Raw genomic sequence first — 25,133 nt, forward strand, 5'->3', positions numbered from 1 at the left:
CTAGTCCTTCTAAATTCAGCTACAGTATTTGTCTTGATTATTTCTCTTGGCAATGAATAAAGTGTCTGCATAAAATAATATTTCCTTTTAATTTATTTTCCAGTCTTTAATTAAGTATCCCCTTTGTTTTCATAGCATTTTACATGACCAAATATAAAAAGATGAACTGGTAGAGTATTGCTGAAGTCTTCGCAATTTTGAAAACTTTGGTCAATTTGCAGTCTAAGGACCCAATGCAACTCCCACTGAATTCAATAGGAGACTTTCCATCGTCTTCAACAGAAGTTGGATCTGACACTAGACAACTAATAAAAGTACAAAGATATAACACTACCTGTCCAATGTGGTTGGAGAATTAGAGATCTTATCCTGCAAGGCTAAAGGCACCAGGAAAAGAAAAGCACATCTCCCCAGGAGGTAATGGTTACTAATAACTTACCAAGAGACTATTTTCAGAAAGTTTAGCATAGCAAAGAATGATTTTTTTCCCTAGAAGGTAAGTTTGAGTATTGGAAAATTCTAAGCTGGCAAACTTTTATCACCCATCCAGTTTAGACTGCAGTACCTTGTTTTGATGGGTGCTTTTTTAGAAAAAAAAAAATCCTGTGGGGTTTTTCCCAACATTGCATCCGTTCTCAGCCTTGCAATCTACTTCTCCTGTTGAGAAAAGTTGACAGCAAGAGCCTATCCTCTTATCTTTCAAATGACATGTACAATATTGTATATCAGGATCAAAGGAGCCAGAGTGCTGCTATAACAGTAGACAATATGACACAAAATACACGGAGAACCAGAACTTCATATACCTCTGGCACCATCTTTAGACAAAAGGATCTCTGTTCTGGTGGGGACAACGTTAAACATAGCAGAACAATAGCAACTTAAGACAAGATTTTCAAATGTATGTAAAAGAGTTAAGTGCCTAACATCCTTAAACACTCTTGAAAATTTCACCTTTACAACCTAATTCTACTGTCACTAAATTCAACAGGAGTATTGCTATTCACTTTAATGGGAGTAGCATTGGTTATTTAGCACAGCTAGTATGTTTTTTTCACTGTCTGAAGGAAATAAACTAATATGCATTGAAAATTGAGGCAACATCAACAGACTTTGTGGGCCCAATGCTAGTTTTATACTGATATAGTTCTACTGCCTTGAATGGCATTATTCCTGAATTCTCACCTTGGGGGAGATGAGAATCAGGCCCACCATAGTCTAACTAGAGCTGGCTGAGAAAAGGGGAGTATTTTCTTTAACTTTTTAAAAATCTTTATTTTTCCATATGTCAGAAGCAGGACCCTGGTTTTCCTACAGATGTGGGCAGACTTGTACCAATTACTGCATCCTACCCTTGAGATGTCAAACTACAAATGGATGTACGGGACTGGTTTAGAATATATTTTTGATGGACACACAGATTATAGGCTCTATTCACACACACACACACACACACAAATTTCTACTAGTGGTGGAAAGACTGCCTGGGTGTGGCCCTTGTAATGATGCAAGGTGCCCACGATGCTGCCAAGGCCCCAGGTTGAACAGTGCAGCCCAGGACGTGGTCAGGGCCAGATGGAAGCAGGTGTAGCTAGGGTGCTTGGAGGATGTACTATGGAACCATGACTGTAAGTTAAAACTGCCCTCCCCTGGCAGAATAGCCAGGTCTGAGAGGAAACACCACTCAGGTTCCCCAGGGTGGGAATTTAACTCCATAGCTTTAATGAAAGTTCCTGAAGGTGGTGGTGATAAATGAATTTTTATACTTGCAAGAAAACCTCCTAAAATCTTTACAGCCCTGCTTTCCCTCATAGCAATGTATTTAACGGAGCAAGGTTTTTATGACATACACAAAGAGTCGCTGCCAAAAGATCAACCTTTATTAACCTCATTAGGAAGTGTTTCCTTAGTGCTCAAATAGGTCCTTCTGTTACCTAACATGGATTGTGACAAACGTATTGTTCTCCAAACCCCTCCCCCACAAAGAACATACATTCCTGAATCTCTGCCAATGTATAGCACCTGGGTAGTTACTTTAAAAAAAATTAATATTCACATAAGGTTTCTCACATCTATTTTCCTGGCAGGATCAGAATCAAAATGTGATTTCAGAGGGATGAGTAGAATTTGACCAATGATCACACATTCTATGTTGGCTGGAAATTTCTGAAGTTGCTCTTTGATTCTTGACATCATCAGGGATTTCACAGCTCCAAACAGATGTTGCAAAAAGAAAATGAGACTTTATTCTTTGGTTGGCTAAGCAAATGTCTTTTTTACTGAGGACTGGAGCCTTCACAGAGTGGTGTCCCAGCTTGAACAACAGATGTGTCACTTTAACAAAACTCCACTTCACTGTTCCAGATGAAAGGTCAAGATGTTTCTTTAGTGGCTAAGGTGGCACAGGACAGAATTTGATCCCTCTAGTCTAGAGTACCAGAAAATTCAAGAATTAAACTCTCCAACTCCAGTCTTCAGCTGCTGCTGAGGAATGAGCAGTGCAACTCAAGAAGGAGGTGTCAAAATGAGTTTACGGCACCTTTCCACTCCCCTGATCTTGCTCTGCTCTCAGGATAAGTTAGCGTACCCAGGGTCAGCTCCAGGCACCAGCTCAGCAAGCAGGTGCTTGAGGCGGCAATTCAGCGGCAGGTCCCTCTGTCCCCCTCGGAGGGAAGGACCTGCCGCCGAATTGCCACCGAACAATGAAGTGGCGGCAGTAGAGCTGCCACTGATTGCGGGGGTTTGGGGGGGAGGGGGGTCCCACTTGGGGCAGCAAAAATGCTGGAACCAGCCCTTAGCGTACCTTAGGGGGTGATCAAATTTTGCTCTGATTGCCAATGGCTCCAGGGAATCACCAAGGCACAGGGAAGCCCCTTTTTCTCAACCACAGCCGCTATGCCAGCGGCAGGAAGGGGTACTACAGGAACTGTTAAAGCAGTTCCATGCCACCAGAAGATCCCTTACACTGAGGTGATACACCAGGGACCTCTGCTTTCAGGCTGTGTTGTTCCACCAGCACAGCTCAATGTGGCTCTTACACTCTAAAGCAGTGGTCCCCAACCTGTAGGGGAGAAACATTTGGTGGGGAAGGGCATGGCGGAGCCCAGGCCAGCCCCTCCTGGAGCTAGGAAGGGAGCTCCACCCAGCCCCTCTCTGCCCCCAGCTCCAGCCCCAGCCCCAGCCAAGGCCCCAGCTTTAACTCCCAGCCCCAACCGCAGCCTGGCCCAAGCCTCAGCCCCCAACTACAGCCTGGCTCCGGGTCCCTCTCCCATCCACGGCTCCTGCTTCCAGGCCCAGCCTTGCTTCCAGTCGCAGCTCCCAGCCACAGCCACAGCTCTGCTCCTGGCTGCAGTCCAACAGTTGCAGATCCAGCCCTGGCCTCGGTCCCATTCCTGGCCCCCGGGGGGGCACGGACAGATTAGATTATGGGTAAGGGGGGGCATGGCACAAGAAGTTTATGTTCTTATGATCTAAGTTTATGGACCACTGCCCTATAGAATCTGGGCCACAGTATAAAAGTCAGCGGAAAGAGGACAGATATAAAATGTTAGTACCCAAACCCCATTAAGAGGGGATACCCTGACTTTAGTTCGCAATTAGCCTGTTGGATAAGCCAGGTCATTTAATCTCAAATATGTAGAGACAGTCACAAGTAGCCAAACATACACAACACAGATGCTTGACCCAAATGAAACACTGCTTTGTAAGAACTTAAAATAGTTGCTAAAACAAACCATCATGATTGTGGCATGAAGCTCATCATGAATAGTCCTAGCTATGAATCAGTGGATGAAGCCATATGACTTAGAAATAATTCTTACTCTTATTAGAAAAAGAATTAGAATCATGCACTCAGATCTGAGGCCTATTCTTTTATACTGGTATAACTCAATAAGGAGAAGGGAATATTTTACATTATTCACAATGGATCTTAATTTCAAAATCCTGCCTTTACCTGAGATAGCCAGGAGGGGGATAGGAAGTGGTGTGGGCCTGGCATTTGCAGAACACGTTGCCATGGAGGGCTACGGCGGCCATGACAACAATGTTGTTTATCACTGCTCAGAGTGGGTGTATTGTACATGCTCAGCTAGTACTTGCTGGTAGGAACCATAAACTATCTGGCTGGAGCCTTGCGCACACATCCTGGCCCCCACACTATGGCCTCTTAGTGGCATGACACACAACCTCATGCATTAGCCAGATCTACCTACCGTGTCTCTGTAGGAGGTACCTCCATTACTAGTGGTAACACAAACATACATAATATTTTAGGGGCGGGGGGAAGCATATATTCTAAAGGTTATGTGCCAGTTTCTCTGGTCTGCTAAGGCCATTCAAAAACAGTTCAAAGTGACCTGGAAAGGCTGGAGATAGCTGGTGGAGATTCCTCCTTGCATAGGGAAACTCTCCAGTGGTGGAGGCAACTTTGCTATCTCCTGGGCAACATGTCCCCACACCCACACAGCATTGGGGGTGGGGTAAGGGGGCAGTGAGAAGGAGATAGTGTGGCGGGAGCATTCAGGGGGTAGGCCTGATGTGTGAGGGTGTGTGGTAGAGCAGAACTCCACTATGCCTGGTTATGCACTGGTGTGATGTCCTATGACAGTGCAGGGGGTGAACAGGTGAGCCAGCATTCTGATCACTCAGATGTTAATTGATTCCCCTTGAGAAAGCTGATGTGGGTAACTAGACAATCAGGCTGGATGGATGAATAGAATAAGGGGCTAATGAGCCCATCAGCCCAAAGCTGATAAAGAGGCAGGAAGGAAGTGCCAAGGGGGACAGAGGACTAGGGCATGTTGAGCTTTGTTACACAGCAGCCTGAGGAGAGGGAGATCTCTGTTCCACTCAGGTCTTGGGAAGAGCGCTAAAAGGCATGGTGGTGCTGTAAATAGATTGTTGCAAGGGGACTGTTGTGGATATAAACAGGAACTTAAAATAAAAGGGTTCGGTGAAGGCACAACCTCTGGAGTCCACGCAGTTTCTGCGGGGAAGAAGGTGAGAGTGAACCCACCCCCAGTGAGAGGTCCCTAAAGGACCTTACACCAGTGAGGGAAGTTAGAGTATGTCTTCTGCTTGGATGGGTGGCCAAGAATCAAGGCTGGGTGGCCAAGAAACAACTGACTCCCTGTGGCAGCTACTCTCCACTACCTCCAAGCACAGTGTGGATGCAGTGTAGAATCAGGGCCCATGTGAAAAAAAAAAGAATGGTGGCAGTGAGACCTCAGCTAATGAGAAGCAGGAGGAGATGCCAGCTGCAAGACATCCAGCTGCACAGACCTTGTATACAGTGCCAAAGAGATTACTGGCACTGTATCCAGGTGTAAGGGTCTGCAGGGGGCTTTGAAGGGCTTTATGGCCCTTTGGAGAACTGGGGCCATAGTTAGTGCATGTCAGAGTCCAGGATCAATTTATCTTCATTCCCTGTTATTATTTGCCCACCTTCAGCGTGAACAATATTTTGAAACAGTAAAGGCCAACAACATTTTCTGTATCAGCACATGGTGCCTGGTGTTAAGCAAATGACACTGCTTGAAATGCAGATCATGAAAAGCAAGTTCACAGCAAACCATCCCTTCTTGTAAAGCCGAGTTCATGTTGCTATTTAAAATTGTTTCTTATAAGCCATTCATTAAATTTATGGCTGCACCTGACCTTCCATTACCATTACAATATTGTTTCTAGAGCCTTCTCAAAAAAAAGCTCTTCCACTATTTTTATGAAGCTGTGTATAGAAAAGTACATGAGTGAGAGGGACCATGTACACATCATCCTTTAGATATGGACCAGTGGTTAAAAGGCTCACTACTGAGCATTTTGGAGGGTAGTTTATAACAGAAAACCCCTTCATTGTGACTTCATAAGTACTGTCTCTCCCTTTCCGTATAAATCTGCAATTCTAGTTATACCATCCCTCCAAGATATCCAGTTAGGGCCTGATCCTGTTCCCATTAATGTCAATTGAATTTTTGCCACGGACTTAAGGCTCAATCATATTTTCCACTGAAGGATGTGGATTCCCTTATATTGATGAACCTCTCTGTGATCCTACCTGTATATTCAATATTCTGTAGATTTTTAGTTGTAGATAGCCTCTGAATGTCTAACTACTGGACTCTTTAATTTTTAATATTCTCAGCTGTACAAAGTAAATAATTTCTATAATTATGTGTACTGGTGACATTTTTTCCCTGTTACATCCCACCCTGTACCTGTTAGCCCAGGGAACCACTAATGGCAAGTTTAGCTATTTTAAGTAAATTCCATAATTTCACTTTATAAAGGGCACCAAATTTTGTAAATGTTTATTACAAAGTTTGCTTTGTGCCCTGTGGGTCTAAACCAAATCTCATTTACTAATGGAAATGTGTTACCCTGCCTACTGTACACCTGACCTTTCAATTGTACTGAGTAATTTCTGGAAACAATGCTAAAACCATGTCCTGCTATTGAAGGAGTGACACTGCAGTATTTCATGGGCATATTTTCTGACAAAAGGTATTTGGAAAAGCTTGTAGGGGTCCAATTAAACTTTATCACCTGATTATTCATGCCAACAGTAACAATCTCATATATTAATGTAGCTGTGTCTCCAACACATGCCGTGCTTGGACAGATTTATTACAAATGCTGGCTCCATCTCCTCCTCCAACAGTAAAACGTACAAGAGAGAGAAGGCGTAAGATGAGGACATCTCTGCAGCTGAAGTCAATGAGACTTAAAGTACAGTATGTGCTTAAGTCAGTGTTTCTCAAACTGGGGTCACCGTTTGTGTAGGGAAAGCCCCTGGCGGGCCGGGCCGGTTTGTTTACCTGCCCCATCCACAGATCCAGCCGATCACGGCTCCCACTGGCCGCGGATCAGCGCTCCAGGCCAATGGGAGCTGCTGGAAGTGGCGGCCAGTAAGTCCCTCAGCCCGCACCGCTTCCAGCAGCCCCCATTGGCCTGCAGTGGTGAACCACGGCCAGTAGGAGCCGTGATCGGCCGGACCTGCAGACGGGGCAGGTAAACAAACTGGCCCGGCCCGCCAGGGGCTTTCCCTACACAAGCGGCGACCCCAGTTTGAGAAACACTGGCTTAAGTGATTTACTGAATAGGAATGGATTAAAGCGTGTGCTTAAATGCATTGTTGAATGGAAGAGGCCTATCACTCCATCCGTAACACTTACCATTTTACTGAGTATTACTTATTTTGCTTATTTATAGGCATTTCCATGGTACTTACCATCAGTTTCTAGGCACCTCCCAAACATTAATTAATTATGCCTCACCGCACTAATCTGAAGGTCAGAATTAATGCCCCTCTTAGGCAGATAACAGAGTGAGTGTTCTTTGGTAATATATATACTGTAATACCTCGGCCCAGTGGAGTTTAAGAATGGAATGTGAATTTCAAGTTTTCAGTGGTTTAAATGAGGGCAAATCATGCCTTCCCTGTACAGGTGATTTAGAAGATGAGTGTGTGAAAGCAGCCCTTACAGCTGGCTAGGAAAATTGTGTGGAAACAATTTTAATAAAAAATATAAAATATTTTTGTAAACATTTTCATTTTAAATAATGGAGGAGGGTTGACTCTACTTCTGCCCTGTTGCATCTAAAGGTTCCATTGACCTCAGTGGAGCTGGGCTTACTCAGTACCTCAGTGACAGTCACATCACTTTTATTTAGGTGGCTAAAAATGGATTTAGGAGCCTGTCTTTAGAAACCCCAGTTTGGAAATTTAGCCTAAGCCTATAAATTATGTTTTGTTTCTCCAACAGTGTTTGCATATTTCCCAAAGACAGGCATTTAAATGTAGTTATCCATATGCCTGAGAGAGAGAGAGAGAGAGAGAATTTATATTATAAACCCCACAGGATTTGAATTAAAAAACCTTTGAATTCTAATGTTGAGTATGTTAAACATACGTTTGCTAACATATATGGGAACTTAAAGATGGTGTTTTGGCCACCAGAGGGAGACTACGGTTTGCATTAATGTAATACATATATAAACTGTTGCAAGGTGATTTTAAGACTTCTACATATTGACTAAGATTTTAAGCCAAATGTTGTTCCCTTGCTCATGCTGACATCTAGATGTAGACAAAATTTCATAAAAATCTGACTTAATACTAAACTTTAGTGCTTGCTATTGTCTTGAGAATAATTTACAATCCCCATCATTTGGTCCTATATAAATAGCAACAGAAATACACTTTTTCTAATCCCTACTTCACATCCATACCAAGACTCTCAATTATTCTGACTTTATTTGTAGAGTTGTTTAAATCTAACACAAAATTAAAACAAAACAAAAGTAAACTATTTCCTATTAATTAAAAATGTGGTAATTTAGTATTGTTCATATTTATTAACACAATCAAACTATACCTTTATACTGGCACTAGAAAAGGTTCAGAAAAGGGCAACTAAAATGATTAGGGGTTTGGAGAGGGTCCCATATGAAAAAAGATTAAAGGTGCTAGGACTCTTCAGCTTGGAAAAGAGAAGACTAAGGGGGGATATGATAGAGGTATATAAAATCATGAGTGATGTGGAGAAAGTGGATAAGGAAAAGTTATTTACTTATTCCCATAATACAAGAACCAGGGGTCACCAAATGAAATTAATAGGCAGCAGGTTTAAAACAAATAAAAGGAAGTTCTTCACACAGCGCACAGTCAACTTGTGGAACTCCTTACCTGAGGAGGTTGTGAAGGCTAGGACTATAACAGGGTTTAAAAGAGAACTGGATAAATTCATGGTGGTTAAGTCCATAAATGGCTATTAGCCAGGATGGGAAAGGAATGGTGTCCCTAGCCTTTGTTTGTCAGAGGGTGGAGGTGGATGGCAGGGGAGAGATCACTTGATCATTGCCTGTTAGGTTCACTCCCTCTGCGCACCTGGCATTGGCCACTGTCGGTAGACAGATACTGGGCTAGATGGACCTTTGGTCTGACCTGGTACGGCTGTTCTGATGTTCTTACGTTCTTGATCCACATTTCTATGACATGCTTGTCAAAAAGGAGGTGCTGTGTAGGCCGGGAAGGGGTTTCCGCTGTATTCATAGCAACCTAACTGCATTCCTTTATACTGCATACTCTTTTTCTCTCTCCACATGATCCCTGCAATCCTCTTATTGTAAGAAGAGAGTAATGAGGCCTAATGGTAAAATATCAATATTTCCTGTAACTTAATAAAATGGAAATCTGTCTAAAATATATTAATAGAATTGTTAGTTAGAACATTGCTACCAGTATTGATTTAAAGGAATAAAAAGCTAAATCTAGTATTCAGAAATATGTCAATATATTCCTTACTGCATTCTGTCAAGTTAAAAAACTGATAATCAATACATTTAATTAAAAGTGATGAGAAGAAATCTCTCATTCAGTGCACAAACTGAAAGCAGGATTAAAGCGGTGGTAGGGTTTTCTAACCTCTCTCCAGGACACCTGGTGCACTGCTCTGTTCACAGGCTACTCAGATTCACAGTAATGAAAAAAGAGAAACAAACACTAAACACCTTCATAACTTTTCTTTGTTCACTCACTTTTTTAGTTAATTTATCCCAGGGATTAATGGCATTATCATCCCGGTTGTGTAACGAGAAGGGGTGGAGGCCAGGAAACAAACCACCAGGTGCAGGTGTGTGAAGAACAAACAAAATCCTATGTGGCTGCCATAAACAAGAGAACATCAAATCCCCTGTTAATAGAATATACAGCATTTGTGGTAATGTCACATAACCTTACACTGTAAATTGGAACAAGGGAAACTAAAAGAAAATTATTGCTGCTTGAGTTTCTTGTGTTCTTTGCTTGTTTGCTTGTGAACAATCTGTTCCAAGATTGCCAATTCTAGGAGTAAAAAATTTGAGTCAGAGCCCCAAAAATAAACATTGGCTTAAATATCAAGCGATATTTTTAACTGTTTGGGAGCTTTTTCTGGCTCCTGAGTTTTTTTAACTTTATTTTTTACCCTGAAACTCTGTGTGATCATTTCAATCTGAAACAGCACTATCATACAGCCCTCCCCTCATAGCAGCTTGAAGAGGGATCCCCTGTAGCCCTCTATCAACTTCTGAGATGGGGAAGTTACAGTTCTCTGCCTCTCCATTCCTTTTTTCTAGCACTATCTTGCTCCCTCCATATCATCCCAGCCCATCCAGTCACAATCTCTTGCCCACACCTTCTCCTCCTTGTCCCCTCAGTCTTTTGCCTCCATCTCACTCTCTTGTCCTGTCCTACCCCCATTTCACTCTCTGATTTCCCAGTTTCTTATCTGTCTGTCTAGTGGTTTTGTACTGCTGCCCATAGCCATAGTATCTGAGTGCCTTTCACATAAAATCGGTAGCAATAATGAAGTCCCTAGTGGATTTTGTGGATTCTTGGTACTTCTTCTTCCTTTTGGGGGGAAGAACAATGCTTGGGGCAGGGTTTTTTGTCTTTGATTTCTTTGACTTGGGATTTATTGGCTAGAAGGTGTTGTCAGTGTTGTGTGATAGAAAGAGGAAGAGGAAGGTTTTGCAGCATTTCCTAAAGACAGGCAGACTCTGGATTCACCTGATCTCCTCTAGAAATTTGTTTTACAGACAGATCCCTTGACTGAGAATCCTTTGTCCCCAGCTCTCATGTACTTTGTCTGGAGCTTTGTGATCTCTGCCTCAGAGGAGCACAGGTGTCACAGTGGTTCACAGAGCCAAATTCAGTCTTTAATGTAGCTGTGGCTTGAACCATCCATTGCTTTGAAAATAAGGACCAAAGCCTTAAACTGGTATCATAAGCTGAATGGGAGCCTATGACGGGGTGGACTAGGACCCAGAGTCCCCCTGTTGGAGGCCTCAGGATCATGGCACACCCATCCCAGGAAAAGAGCAGTAGAGAAGTCTTCCAAGCAGCCTAGAGTGGCTTCAGGAAAGCAGCCAATCAGAGAGGCTGCAGGGAGCAGCCAATCAGGGCCCAGAGGAGCCATATAAAAGGAGCGGCAGTGCTAGAGTCAAGCAGTTGCTGCTTGGAGCTTGAGGAGTGAAGCTAGTGCTTGTAGCAGACTGATAGCAGCACCGCGGACAGCTCAGTGCTAGCAGGGACTGGGGGAGCAAGAAAGCGCTCCAGGCTGGCTGCTGGGTCTGAACACAGAAGAGCCCTGGGGTAAGGGTGAAACATTGGTGAAGGCTGGGGGGTAGGGAAATGGCTGGGTAACTGAAAGCTCTTTGGGTAAAGGAACAGAGTGGAACATGGGCTGGGACCCAGAGTAGTGGGTGGGCCTGGGTCCCCCTCATAAGCCACTGGGGAAGTGGCCTACAACTGGACAGTCAGAAACCTCCAGAAGGGGGATCTGAACTGTTAAGAGGCCCCACTGGAGACCAGGGACCAGAACAGAGTGGGCGAAGTGTTGGAGTTGTGTTCCATACAGACTGCACGTGACTTGGATGGAGGGCTGTGTCACTAGAAACTGCCAGAGAAACTGCCAGAATGGGTCACCACAGACTGAAAGAGGTGCAGACACACACTTGAACAAGGGGGTGCTTGCAATAGATGGGTGGCATCCCATTATAGAACCAGTGGAGGGACTTGATCAAAGGCCTGATGTGCTCATGGCAGCCTGAGCAATAGAAAAGATAGGCAGACACATTCTGCACCAGCTGAATCATGTGCATTGTCTTCATATTCAGCTTCAGATACAGTAAATTACAATAATCCAGCCTGGAGGTGACTAATGCCAGGATCACTATGGCCAGGCCCTCATCCAGGGAAAGAGATGATGTTTCCAAGCCAGCTAGAAGCGATAGGCATTTTTAGAAACTGGTGCTACCTGGTCACCCAGACTTATTAAAGAGTCAAACAGGACCCCAAGACTTCACACCACTCTAATGAATGGGGACTGTATGCCTTCAATGGAAAGTAGAGACAATGTCCTGTTTTTTTCTTCAAAGCATTTCCTCTTTCCAGACAGCATCACTTTAGTCTTTTGTAGATTCAGCTTGAGCCAGCTTCTCTTAACCCAAGAATTAATTTCCTGTAGGCATTGTGACATTTTAGATAGATGCAGCAATGGTTGCATCAATTGAAATGAGATATAAAGGGGAGTGTCATGGGATTAGCTGCCAGCAGTGTGCCCATCCTATCTCACTGTCTCTCCTAGTGGTCTCAATGTAGATTTTGAAGAGAAAGGGGGATAGTGTGAATCCCTGTGAGACCCTGCAGGCTAGGGTCTTTGGAGGGAAGAACCAGTTACTCATCACCACTCTATATTCTGATAGAGAGGAACAATTAGAACCACTGTAGTGCTGGACCATCTAGTGGAGATACCTCATGTAGGCAGGTTAGTAGTACCTTGTGGTCCACCATGTCAAAGGCTGCAGAAAGGTCCAATACTACAATTGTGGAGATCTTACTCTGTCCATGGCCACAAGAAGATTGTCCTTTAGTACCACAAGAGCCATCTCTGTGCTGAGCCTTGGACTGAATACTGATCGTGTGATACTCCTGTCCCCATTCCATGTTTCTCCCACATTTTCCTTTCCTCGCTCATTCTCCCTCCTAAGCCATTTATATTTGCTTGTCCCCTTCTCTCTGCCTCCACCAGTCTCACTCCTTGACCTGTCTCATTCCCACATCTGCACACTGTCTCCTATATGCCACATGTGATCAATAGACCAGTTATCTTAGCTAAGGATAGGTTGGGGGAACCCTTACTTCCACCTGCAAAGGATCAAGGAAATGGCATGCATTTTGGCAGAGGGCACCCTGTATCTTCCATCATACTGAAAACAATGGGAGATGATAGCCATTTTACTAATGGCAAAAAACATGAGATAGACCCATCTTTCTCTTGAAATCATGAGTAACTTAAATGCCTAATATCATATGACTTGTGAAAACTGACAACTCAACAATTTATTTGAACTGTGGGATGAAACACAAACAAATGAACCCCTAGCACTTTGTCAGGCCACAGTAAAAATTCTCCATTCGCTTTTCTTTTTTTTTTTTTTTTTTTAAGAGCAGAAGGGACTGTTAAGAGTATGTAGTCTGACCTCTTGCATAACACAGAACCAGTAATTTCTGCATCCCACCCATAACTTCTGTTTAAGGTATCAATCTTAGTTGTTTTTCATTTCTTAAGGGTACAAATGTCCAGGGTATTTCAGAAGAGTCAGCCACTGGTCTTTCTTCCTTCATGTACCTGTCCCTTTCCTCCAGCCTAGTGGGTAACCATCTTAGATCCCTTTTTTATAAGGGCATCAGTGTCAACTTGGGCAGAGTTTTTGTTTCATCATTTTAAGACTGTTTGCCTCTGTACTCTGGATTACAACTTCAATTATCTAAACAATATTGGTGTCCTTGATCAAGATTTATCAGGCAGGAGGGATGAAAAGCCAGTGGATGCTGCTGTATGTGTAGGAAGGAGGAGCTCAGAGACTTTAAGACCAGAAGGGACCATCATGATCACCTAGTCTGACCTCCTGCATGTTGCAGGCCACAGAACCTCACCCGACCCAACTCCTATAGTAGGCTCATAACCTCTGGCTGAGTTACTGAAGTCCTCAGATTTTGATTTAAAGACTTCAGGTTACAGAGAATCCACCATTTATTCTACTTCAAACCAGCAAGTGACCCATGCTGCAGAGCGAAGTGGAAAAATTCCAGGGTCTCTTCCAATCTGACCTGGGGGGAAATTCCTTCCCAATGCCAAAAATGGCAATCCAGGAGGGTATTGACATCTTTCTGGCACTTATTTACCCATTTACCTGGCCCATCTGCAAGTCAAGGAAGTGGCAGAATTGGCCACTGTCCAGCAGTATCATGCATTCTCTAATATGGTGGAGAAAAGCCACCTAAGTTAGATGAGGCATTTCTTCTCCATATGGTGAAAACCCGCATGAAGCAGGTTTCAGGAGCAATGGTAGGAGGAAACTCTGCTATCATTACTCCAAAAGATCAGTGGTGGCTCTGAAAGTTTCCTCTATTACATAACTCCTTGGTGAAAAAATCAGCAGCTCAGCTGTGTGGGGCAATAATGGACTTAAAATAATTGGAAGTAATCTTTTAAGTCCCCAATTCAGCCTGTTGAATGAACATTTGACAAAATCTAATGGAAATGTTCTCATGATGTTACTGAAAACAATTCATTGTTCAAACTTTTAAATATACCTTTGGATTAAAATATTGCATATCATGCTAATGACTAGCAATCAGAAAGTGAAATTGACTAGAAACAGACTTCAAACAAAAATTAGTGACCATGGAATCGGTTCTCCTTGTCCAAACTGAATAAAATGAAAAAAGAGAACAAGTAGTTTACAGTAAGTGGTGAAAACTAAACAAGGTTGTTTTTTGGTTTTTTAATTCACTCAATATTAGCTCAGATGCTAATGGTAACACAGATAGAGACTTATTTTCCCTTTAAGCTACTATATGTACAGATTAGGTTAAATATTGGGAGAAATTTTCTTATTCTGAGACTGTTTAAACTATGGTACAAACAAATCACCCTCTCTGGAGCTATTTTTCTTTTAATAATCTCAGGTGTTAATAGTGTCATAGGTAAGTAAACATTTTTTTACAATATGATTTAAAAAAATCCCTCCAGATATTAAAAAGGAGCATACATTGCAAGGCAGAGAAACTCTCTAGCCATTACCTGTTGCTATGCCGCCTCCTTCTCTTATTCCTGCATATGCAGGAGACTTTTTTAAGCTCTGCCCAATTTCCTACACTATTTCTTTGTTGACAGCACCTATATTAAAGAAAGTGTGGCTAGGATTAGAAATAGAACAGCCTCCAGAGAGCATACACTCTTCATCCTGGAACTGCAACATCAGGGACAGGAAGCATCCAAGTGTGTGTAACTCTCCAGCTTCAAGTTTCTCTCTCAGTTTTGTGGTTCCAAGCCCTGCACCTTCCAGAAAACCCCTCTTCGGTCTGTTTTGTGAGTATTGGATTGTAGCAGGCATGCTATTTCTAATCATGCTCGTCTGTGGGAGGACTGTGACAAGCAGGAACAATGAGCCAGTTTTAACTTCAGTTATTTCAGAATTTTCCAGATATGTTACCATTGCTCAAAAAAGCACTGAAAAAGGTGACTGAGGTGATACAGAGAGCTGTAAAATGCAACAGTATTCCAGAAGATAAAAGTCCAGAACTGGAAGAATTACAAAGAGTCAATGTGGTTTAGTTTTCAGTAGCACGAGTAGGAGCACTGACATATTATTAAGCTTTTCCATTTTCTTTTTAGTAAAGAAGGACCTGGTTCTGTGAGGTGTCTTCAGTTGACTTCAGTGGAAACTGTGGGTGCTCGAACCCTCTGAGGATCATGCTCCAAGTTGTTATGTAGTTTGTAATTTGCCTTTGCATGTCACTAATTTACATTAAGTAATGTATGCAAAGGCTAAAATGTTCAAATATGGGTGCCTAAGTAAATGGCATGATTTTCAAAGATGCTGTCATTGAAGTCAGTAGGAGCTGCAAGGTGCCTAGCACCTGTGAAAATTAGGGTACAGTTTGCAGTGCCTAAATGTGAATTTAGATACATCTAATTTTAAGCAACTGAGTCAGAGAATTGTGGACACTTTTACCATATTAAGTGCACTGAGTCCCTGGCTGAGATTAGATTAGTAAATGCATATACTTCTTTAGAGCAGACCTGTTTATTGGCAACCTGTTTCTTCTCCATGCAGTACACAATGCCCCTGGATAAGATGAAAGATCTGAGCCTAGAGTGCTCCGTGACACGCTCTGAAACAGATGAAGTGGGTGGAGTTCTCCTTCCAAAAAAAGTGTGTGACAGGTGGGATCAAATTTGGAACTTCAGAGCCAGACCTGATGATCTGCTCATCGCAACCTATGCAAAAGCAGGTGTGTGGGAACAGAGGAGAGTGGAAATGGGTTGAGACAAAACTATCTGCCTGCACTGAAACTCATGCTTTGCAATACTTTTATCAAGACTTGTGATTTGAGATGTATGTAATCACTAGCGTAGGCTTTTCATCAGAGCACCAGTGTCTTCTAGCTTCCTTGTCAGAAAAACAAAACCAACCACTTACAAAATGCAAATAGTTAATCTAATATCATATGATTAAATCTTTAGTTCAGTTTGTGTAAATATATAGTCAGTGACACAATTTGTATTTTGATTTTAACTAGGGTTTTGTTAAGTTTACAATGAAGCAAAGGGAATTGATTGAACTATTATGAATTTAGGGCTTGTGAGTTTTTTGGGGGGGCGGAGGGGTTGTATTGTTAGTGACTCAGGTATGAACAATTCCTGAATTCTGCAAGTGTTAGTTAGGGCTGGCCTATGCTGAAAACTTACATTGGCATAGCTATATCTCTCAGGGGTGTTTAAAAACCATACCCTTCAGAGATTTAGCTCTGCCATCCTAACCCCTGGTGTTGACAGCACTAGGTAGACAAAGAATTCTTTCTTTGTCCTAGCTACTGCCTCTTGGGGAGGTGGATTAACTACAGTGATGAAAGAACCCTTTGTCACTGTAGTGTCTACACTGAAGTGCTACAGCGGCACATATGTAGGGCTACACTAATGTCTTAAGTGTAAACATAGCCTTAATTATTAGTATTTGCCAAGAGATTTGGATGACTCTTCAGCCTACAGGTTGTTCAGTCTATCTTCACTAGATAGGATTTATTTTTTGTGTCCTGGGATTGGCCACTTACATCATATGGTAGATTATTTACACCTTTCAAATAAGGGAATAATGAACAACAAACTTCAGGTACTAATTTTGGATGGACAAAAATATGTAAAGCTTTGGGATTAAAGGACATTCTTGAATGCCTGGTGGTCATCCAAATACTCAAATAATTAGAGGCGGTAAAAATGTTTAACAGAAAATATGGCTGCTGAGAAATTTTCTATGGGAAAATTTCTATTATGAATTTATTTTCCTTAAGGAAAATAGAAACAAAATATTGTGTGAGATCATCCTAAATAAAAGCATTTCAGTTTGTTGCATGGAATTGTTTAATTTTGAATCAATGCAACACTAAACTGCATCTGTCTGAGCCGCTGTAGTGCATTAGGGGACTTGCAGTTCAATTTCCCATGCCCCCATTCTCTCCTATAGGCTGTACTCCTTGGCCAGATTATGAAACATTACAAGGGATGTAGTTTCCCCTGGATGAACCATCACAGAGCATCATGGGATTTGTAGTCAAGTCACGGAGCTCAGCCCATGGGGGAGAATCAGTGTCTGAAGCACTCAAACTACAACTCTAAGGAGGCACCCCACAACTCAGCCAGATTCAGTTTAAGGTCAAACCAACTCAAAACAAAATGATTCAATTCAGAAATGCTGAACATTTTTGTTTTCAAATTAAAAATTTTCAGAATTTTTCATTTATTGAAACCTTTGATTTTTTTTCCACTTTGTCCTAGTTCAGGATGAAAAAAATTGTCAATATCGGAATTTCTCATGAGATGGAAATTGTGACGTTAACTCAGCTCTACAAATAAACAATCCCACAATTCATAGCCAATTGAACTCAATGCTTTTATTCATTAATTTCTACCACACACAAGAACACAGTCCTGAGTGCAAGCCTAGAGGCTTTTCCTCAGGAGGTACTAAAAGTTTCAACTTCCCTTCCTACCATTGCATTTTCTCCCTGATTCACTTTCTAACCCACATGCCTATCGTCATCTTGTAGCAATGACCTTGTGACTTCCCCAGTCTTCCTTGATTGTGGTCACCATCCAGCCAATGTTTTTAACAAGCTTCCATTCTCTTTTAGAAAAGTGTTTCTGTACTGCATTGGGGAAATATGTAAAATTCTAATATTTTCAGGTACAACATGGATACAGGAGATTGTAGATATGATCCAACATGATGGAGACATTGAGAAATGCAAACGTGCCACCACTTATCTGCGACACCCTTTCATTGAGTGGGTTCTGCCTGGACCTTTCAGCTCTAATACAAATGGTAAATGTAACAGTGGTTCTCAAACTATTTTGTACTTGTGACCCCGTTCACATAGCAAGCCTCTGAGTGCAAGCTCCCACCCGTTAAAAATTAAACACTTATCACTATGGGGGATAGCTCAGTGGTTTGAGCATTGGCCTGCTAAACCCAGGGTTGTGAGTTCAATCCTTGAGGGGGGCCATGTGGGGATTTAGTTGGGGATTGGTCCTGCTTTGAGCAGGAGGTTGGACTAGATGATCTCCTGAGGTCCCTTGCAAACCCTAATAATCTATTACTATAAATGCTTGATGCAAAGCAGGGTTTGGGGTGGAGGCTGACAGCTTGTAACCTCCTATGTAATAACCTCACAACCCCCTGAGGGGTCTCAGCCCCCAGTTTGAGAACCTCTGTAACAAACCAGACTCAATTTTGTACAAAATCATGGAATCAAAATTTCATTTTCTAAATAATGGAAAAAGTTATCCACTAAGTGTCCATTGTAGATGAGTTTTCCAAGAAAATCTCTGTTCCATTTGTCATGTTATCTGGAGAGATCTCTACACAGGTCATTAGGCTTTTTCAGGTCTATGAGCAGGAGCTCTTCAATGAGGTCTGCCAGTGAGTGAGCCCTCAAGCCAACCCTCTCTAGCATATAGTCAAAGAAATTCTCTGAGTGGATTAGCAGCTGTACTTCTCCTCACCTCCCCAACACCTGACTGTCAGGGCATAGAAGGACAAAAGGGGCACCTGTTTCTGGGGAGAGAAGAGGAAGGACCAAGCGAGAGGAAGTGGCAGCGGGGGGAGACAATGACATTAGTATAGAAACTAATCTAAAACTAGAAGCCCCCAGGAGGAGGAGGAGTATAATGACAGGACAAATGGAAGAATTTTTGTTAAAGATGCTACTCTGGAGGTATAGGATTGAAAATACTATCATTAAGTTGGGACTGGAAGAAAATAGTAAAGGTAAATACTGTTTTCTTCCACCATATTATTTGTTCCAACATTTATTTGTACTCATTTTACTCTTAAAGGGGACAGAGTGGTGAGACAGGAGAACATGCTTGCTTAGATGAGAGAAGTAGGAAAAAAAATTTCCTTGTTCCATCTTGTCTCTCATTCACACATCCTGAATCCTCATTTAAATTTAAAAAAAAAAACCTCACTGCCTCCCATTCCATGACAGATGTCCCAGTTTTTTCACTTTAACAATCTGGTCACCCTATCTATGGCTCTCTTGACCTAGAAAAATCTTCTACAAGTAAAATGAAAATTCACTAAGTGCTGTAATGGGAAACGGTCCAGCCAAGTAGATGAGTCAATATTCAGTATTGCCCTAGAGCAGGGTTGATCAACCTGCGGCTCCAGAGACACATGCGGCTCTTCAGAAGTTAATATGCAGCTCCTTGTATAACCACTGGGGCTGGAGCTACAGGTGCCAACTTTTGAATGTGCTGGGGTGGGTGGGAGGGTGCTCACTGATCAACCCCTGGCTCTGCCACAGGCCCTGCCCCCCCGCCACTCCACTCCTTCCAACCCCTCTCCTGAGCCTGTTGTGCCCTCACTCCTCCCTCCGAGCCTCCTGCATGCTGCAAAACAGCTGATTGGGAGGTGCGGGGAGGGAGGAGGAGGTGCAGATCAGCAGGGCTGCTAGTAGGTGGGAGGTGCTGGGAGCTGGGGATGGTGCTGATAAGGGGGCTGCTGATGTATTACTGTGGCTCTTTGGCAATGTACATTGGTAAGTTCTGGCTCCTTCTCAGGCTCAGGTTGGCCACCCCTGCCCTAGAGGGATTCAGACAGTATCCCAAAAAAGCAAATCTATATATGAATCAGCATTCACCATTCTTTAAGAATGCAGGCAAAATCTCAAGGACACTGATGGCTGATACATGTTGTACAATGTTTTCCATGGAGGGTTGCAATGAGGTAGAGTTGCATATGTATAAACTGATACAAACTGGCATTTCCCTGGAAAGTCTGAGTCAAAATCCCACACATGATGGTGACAAAGACAGTGGAGTTTGGATACCAGGACACTGGAGAATTACTACAAAATATTTTGCAGGCCTGGAACTAGCTGAAGCGATGCCCTCCCCACGAACACTGAAAACTCATCTCCCTGTACAACTGGTGCCTCCATCCTTTTGGGAGCAAGAGTGTAAGGTAATGAGGGGAAGGTGGGACTCAAGTCTACTTTATTTGGAAATGAACTGAAACTAAATAGGAGTGAGACTGGTTTCCAGACTCCTTCTGAAATCTAGAGGCCCATCTTCCCTGTAATATATAGCTTCTGTATGAAAGTGAAGGAATTTCATTCAGTCACAAATTGGTTTCAGGAAATGGCAGCTCCCAAGCAGAAAACTTTTATGGCTTTGGTGATCATCTTTTGAGAGAGAACACAGCAGGACACTCAGCACCCTCTGTACATGTCTACATCTATAATGTTAAATATACATATTTCAATTCTTTCTTTCTCTCACTTGCTTCCACACCCAATCCAGATAATCTATGTGGCAAGAAATGCGAAAGACAACCTGGTGTCCTACTACCATTTTCACAGAATGAATAAAAATATGCCTGAGCCAGGAACCTGGGAGGAGTTTTTGGAGAAATTCATGGCTGGACAAGGTGAATGGAACCAATTGTGCAACATCCTATTCCTTTTTTTTTATTATTCATGCTATTTATATTAAGCCCTCATCCATTGTTCTGAACCAACACTGATAATGTACTATAGGGAAATCTACTCCAAACATTTCAGCAGGAACTCCAGTCCATCCTGGTGTCTTTTACCAGTACTCAAACATTACCATATGGCAAGCTGGTGTGCTGTAGAGTGACACCCTAACGTGCTGTGTAGAGAAGTGCTCAGTCTCTCTGTGCCTCAGTGTTTGTCTTACCCCCCCCACACACACACATGTACACTGGGTTTCAGAGCCCAAGCAGGAACGTCTACATGGCTATTTTTAGAACTGTAATGTGAGCCCCACACCCTGAGTCTGTAGATCCAGACTCTGAGATTAGATGCTGCTGCTGGTTTTTGGTGGTGGTTTGGTTTGGTTTTTGTTTTTTTTGCAATGTAAAGGACCACCCCACCCCAGTTCCCCATCTATAAAATACCCCTATTTCTCTGGGACATTGAGGATCAATACATTAAAGATTAAATTCTCAGATATTTCACTTATGGGGGCTATATCTCGATAGTTCAGACATTGCTACTTGCTGATTACTGGTTACTCTCCTGCTTTCAGTGCTTTGGGGTTGCTGGTATGATCATGTAAAAGGATGGTGGGATGCAAAAGAAAACCACTGTATTCTCTACCTCTTCTATGAAGATCTAAAGGAGGTGAGTGGGTGAGTCAGGGTTCATACTGCTCTGTTATTGCCATTCAGGGTTCCAGCAGGTATGAGCTCCCCACAGCAATATTCTGTTAACACCAGTTGGGTCTCCAGCTGATTCACATCCCAGTGATAGATATGATTCCCACATTTAAAACTTCCTCATAAATTTTCCCTGTCTGATTTGTTTCCTCTTCCTGGGTCGGTTTCTTATCCAATTTCACTCCTTCCGCAGGATCCAAAGCGTGAAATCCAAAAGGTGTTACAGTTCCTGGAGAAGGACTTAGAGAATGAGGTTCTCGATAAAATCATCCACCACACAACATTTGAGATAATGAAGGACAACCCCATGGCAAACTATACTTTTCAACCTCCTGCAGTAATGGACCACTCAATCTCACCATTCATGAGAAAAGGTGCTTGTAGCAGTGTGGCCATTTACAGAGTGCCCTCTTGTGGCAAGAGAATGCTTTGCCGGTACCCTGCCCTTTTAATCCCCCTCTTGCAGGACCCTTAAGAATTGCATACGTGGATAAGAACTCCACACACGCACGCGCGTGCTCTCGGCTGGTTTAATAACAAACAGTTCTTAACAATCCTCAGGGTTCCAAAATAAAGTCCATCACCACACAATAGTCCATACTTCACTCTGGTATCTTATCTCAGTCAGAGCAATGCCATCCTAATCTGTTCTCACAGTCTATCTTCCCAGCTCTTCCTAGCTGGAGCTTAGCTCCCTGGCCTACAGGCCTGCAAACTTCTAGGCCCAAATGCTGTCTAGGTTTCTCCACAGAAGCTTCCAGCTCCCTTAGTCTCAAGGTCTTCCCTGCAGAAGCCCTTCATGCTCCCTACAGTGTCTCTCATTTTCCTAATCTTCCTCATTGATTGCAGCCTCCTTTTGCACTTTTTAGGACAGTCATTCTGATCTCTCCCAGCTATGGCTCATTCTATAGTACAATCTGAGCCAACCCCAGCCCTTAAGGGGTGAGTCAACCTGTTACAGTGCTGCTGTTTTATATTTTTAGTATTCCCTCATCTTCCTTCCTGTTGTGTTTTGAATTAGCGCTTCATTTGAACTGTTAATATCTTTTGAGTTAGTGATAATGGCTTTCAGGATTTGGGATGAAGTGGAAGAATTCTTCCTAATGGTGACTGAATATCTCTTTGGCTTTCCTGTATTGTAGGGACTGTTGGAGATTGGAAGAACCATTTCACAATGGCACAGAATGAGAAATTTGATGAAGATTATAGGAAGAAGATGTCTAGAACCTCTCTGACCTTCCGCATGGAGCTCTGAGAAGGGGCTATAGGGATTATTCTCTATAATCTACTAGCACTTTCCCTATAAAAGCCTCACAAAATACCTGTGCATCTAAAATTACAATGCCCAGTTTCCCACACCACTGACTTCACAGGGCTGAGCATCCCCTTTCTCTGTGTAAACCTAATTTTGAGACAAACATTTTAGTTAAACTAGAGTCAAGCAGTAATGTACTGTAGAGATTTTGCAGGAATCCCTCAAAATCCCACCCCCAAATTGAAGAGGTGGCTGGGGTGATTTCCCTGATTAAATTTATCCCCTCATCCCTAACTTTTATTCTTGGTGTTCATAAAATTCTTCTGAAGAGCAGGGCTGTAGGGTCTTGTTCATTTGCTTTTTTTTGCATTTGTAAAACTTTAGATGGTAATATCCAATATTTTTAAAACCATTCCCAGCAGCAAGTAAAAACCCTGAGATAGAAGGCACTATTGAAGTGCAACATGCTGTTATTGTTTGTATGTTTTCAATGTGCTGGGAAAACTGTAATCCATCCTCACACTCCACTAGTGCGGTAAGTAAGTACTATTAGCTATACTTTGCAGATGGTGAAATGGTGTCATGCAAGAAATTGAAGTTACTTATTTCCCCCTCTCCCCCCATACATACTGCATGCTATATAAGATCTAGCCCTAAATGACTTGCATGGGTGGCAGTTTGGTCTAACAAATTAGTTTATGGGACTATGAATCAGAAAACTATACTCGTTCCACCTCTAGGACTGACCTGCTCTCCAGGCCTCAAACAAACCAGTTTGCCACTAAAGCTAGGCACCTAAATCCATACTTTGAAGACTTCAAAGTATGGATTTAGGTGCCTTGCTGAAGTCAGTCAGATACCGGGATGCCTCAGCACCTTTGAAAATCAGACTGCTTAGCTAGGTGCCAACTATAGAGTTAGACCTGGATCTTCAAAGGTATTTAGGCTCATAACTTCCACTAATTTTTTAACAGAAGCTAAGGGCCTGAATACCTTTTGAGATGGGGGCCTGACGTGCTGAACTTTAGGCATCCATGTTTGAAAATTTTGTCATTAAACATAACCTTTCTGAGCCTCAATTTCCTATTTACAAAATGGGGATATTGAAATAAATGTACCCCTCAAAGTGGTTGTGAAGCATGATTTGTGTTGTAAAAGCACTTTGAGAGCCTTGAATGAAAGGTATTATGTAATTGCAAAGTAATATGGGGGGGAGGGTTGAAGCAACACAATTTATAGCTGACTTAATTCTAAGTAAAAACCTAAATAAGTTGTTGCTGTTGTCAATCCTATTTTGTCATTTAAGCGCTAACATTATGCTTGACAATTCACCTCATAAATAGCCCTTGCCATACAGAGCTTAAATTTCAAACCACAGAGCGGGAAGATAAGACATACTGGGATACTTGGAGGAAGATATTAGCTAAGGCCTGGTCTATACTAGGAAACTAGGTCGGTATGACTACATCACTCAGGTGTGTGAATAATCCACATCCCTGAACAATACATTTAAACTTACCTAACCCCACGTGTTGACAGGAGAATTATCCCATTGACCTACCTAACGCCTCTTGGACATGATCTACACTACGAACTTATGTCGGTGTAACTATGTCGCCCAGGGGTGAAGGCTTCTCCTGTCGACATAACTACCACTTCTTGGGGAGGTGGAGTACCTATGCTGATGGGAGACGCCTGTCTCCCATCAGCATAGGTAATGTCTTTGCTAAAGCACTACAGCTAAGCAGCTGCACCACTGCAAAGACCCTTTGTCTTGGCTAACAGTTAACAGAAAAAGTACAAGAAATGCTTGTTGGTGTAGTTTCTCTTTTGGGCCAATAGAGGTTGACAAAGATCTAGCAAGCAGAATCACTGCTGAACTACAGTCTGTCTATTGTTTTCTTCTTCTATGCTGTGTTGGGTGTTACCAGAGGCTATCAATTATTTACATTTAAAGAATGTATCCCCACCTCATGATCTGTTAGGTGTCTCCAGGAACCCAGAGAGACAATGTAATACCTAACAGAATACCTAACAGAGGTATTCTTAGTACAGATCAAAACCAGCATGTGATATTATCTGTCAAATTCTGCCCTCTGAGTACAAATGGGGTTTCATTGCACAGAATTTGTCTCTTTATATTATTCATGACACAGAGTTGGCTTTGATGAAAAAATATTCTATTACTCATTTCCTGTCTTTGATAAGTACAGTATTTACTTTAAAATTACACTTACTTTATGTTTTAGGAATCTTGTATATTTCTGTAGGGGTCACCATGATCTTTTCTCCCTATTTACTAGAAGGCATTTTCCACTATGCAATGGAAAATTATTTCAACTATTACATTGAAGCAAAATTTGACTGAACTAAAATAAGTGCTTACATTAAAGGACTCAACTCAGAAGAAATTAAGGGGGTTTGAATCTATACATAGTGAATGCACTGAAATAAAAAGTTATGAAAATCAACTTTTGTGCTTTGCATGAATAACAATTCTATCTTCTTTCAGTGCTTGCTATTTAAATTTTTAAAATATCAGTGACAATAGGCAGAGTTGGAAAAATGCAAATTATTGCTCCCTGAA

The 25,133-nt window shown here is 42.3% G+C and overlaps 1 protein-coding gene across 3 annotated transcripts; it reads left to right on the plus strand.

Moving 5' to 3' along the window:
- Positions 1-328: 328 nt before the first annotated feature.
- On the plus strand, positions 329-23,818 carry LOC123378559 (sulfotransferase 1C1-like). Of its 3 annotated transcripts, XM_045032547.1 has the most exons (9): positions 11,007-11,134; positions 14,724-14,918; positions 15,667-15,844; positions 17,794-17,931; positions 19,976-20,073; positions 20,412-20,538; positions 21,162-21,256; positions 21,485-21,665; positions 22,434-23,818. In XM_045032547.1, the coding sequence occupies exons 3-9, from the start codon at positions 15,673-15,675 to the stop codon at positions 22,544-22,546; spliced, it is 924 nt and encodes a 307-aa protein (XP_044888482.1). In that variant the 5' UTR covers positions 11,007-11,134; positions 14,724-14,918; positions 15,667-15,672; the 3' UTR covers positions 22,547-23,818. The 3 variants fall into 3 exon arrangements, with proteins under 3 accessions (XP_044888492.1, XP_044888473.1, XP_044888482.1); XM_045032557.1 differs by lacking the exons at positions 11,007-11,134; positions 14,724-14,918 and adding an exon at positions 329-417; XM_045032538.1 differs by lacking the exon at positions 14,724-14,918 and having other exon boundaries at positions 11,002-11,134.
- Positions 23,819-25,133: the final 1,315 nt, after the last annotated feature.

This window comes from Mauremys mutica, chromosome 1, assembly GCF_020497125.1.
Source record: "Mauremys mutica isolate MM-2020 ecotype Southern chromosome 1, ASM2049712v1, whole genome shotgun sequence".
NCBI classification, from domain to species: Eukaryota; Metazoa; Chordata; order Testudines; family Geoemydidae; genus Mauremys; species Mauremys mutica.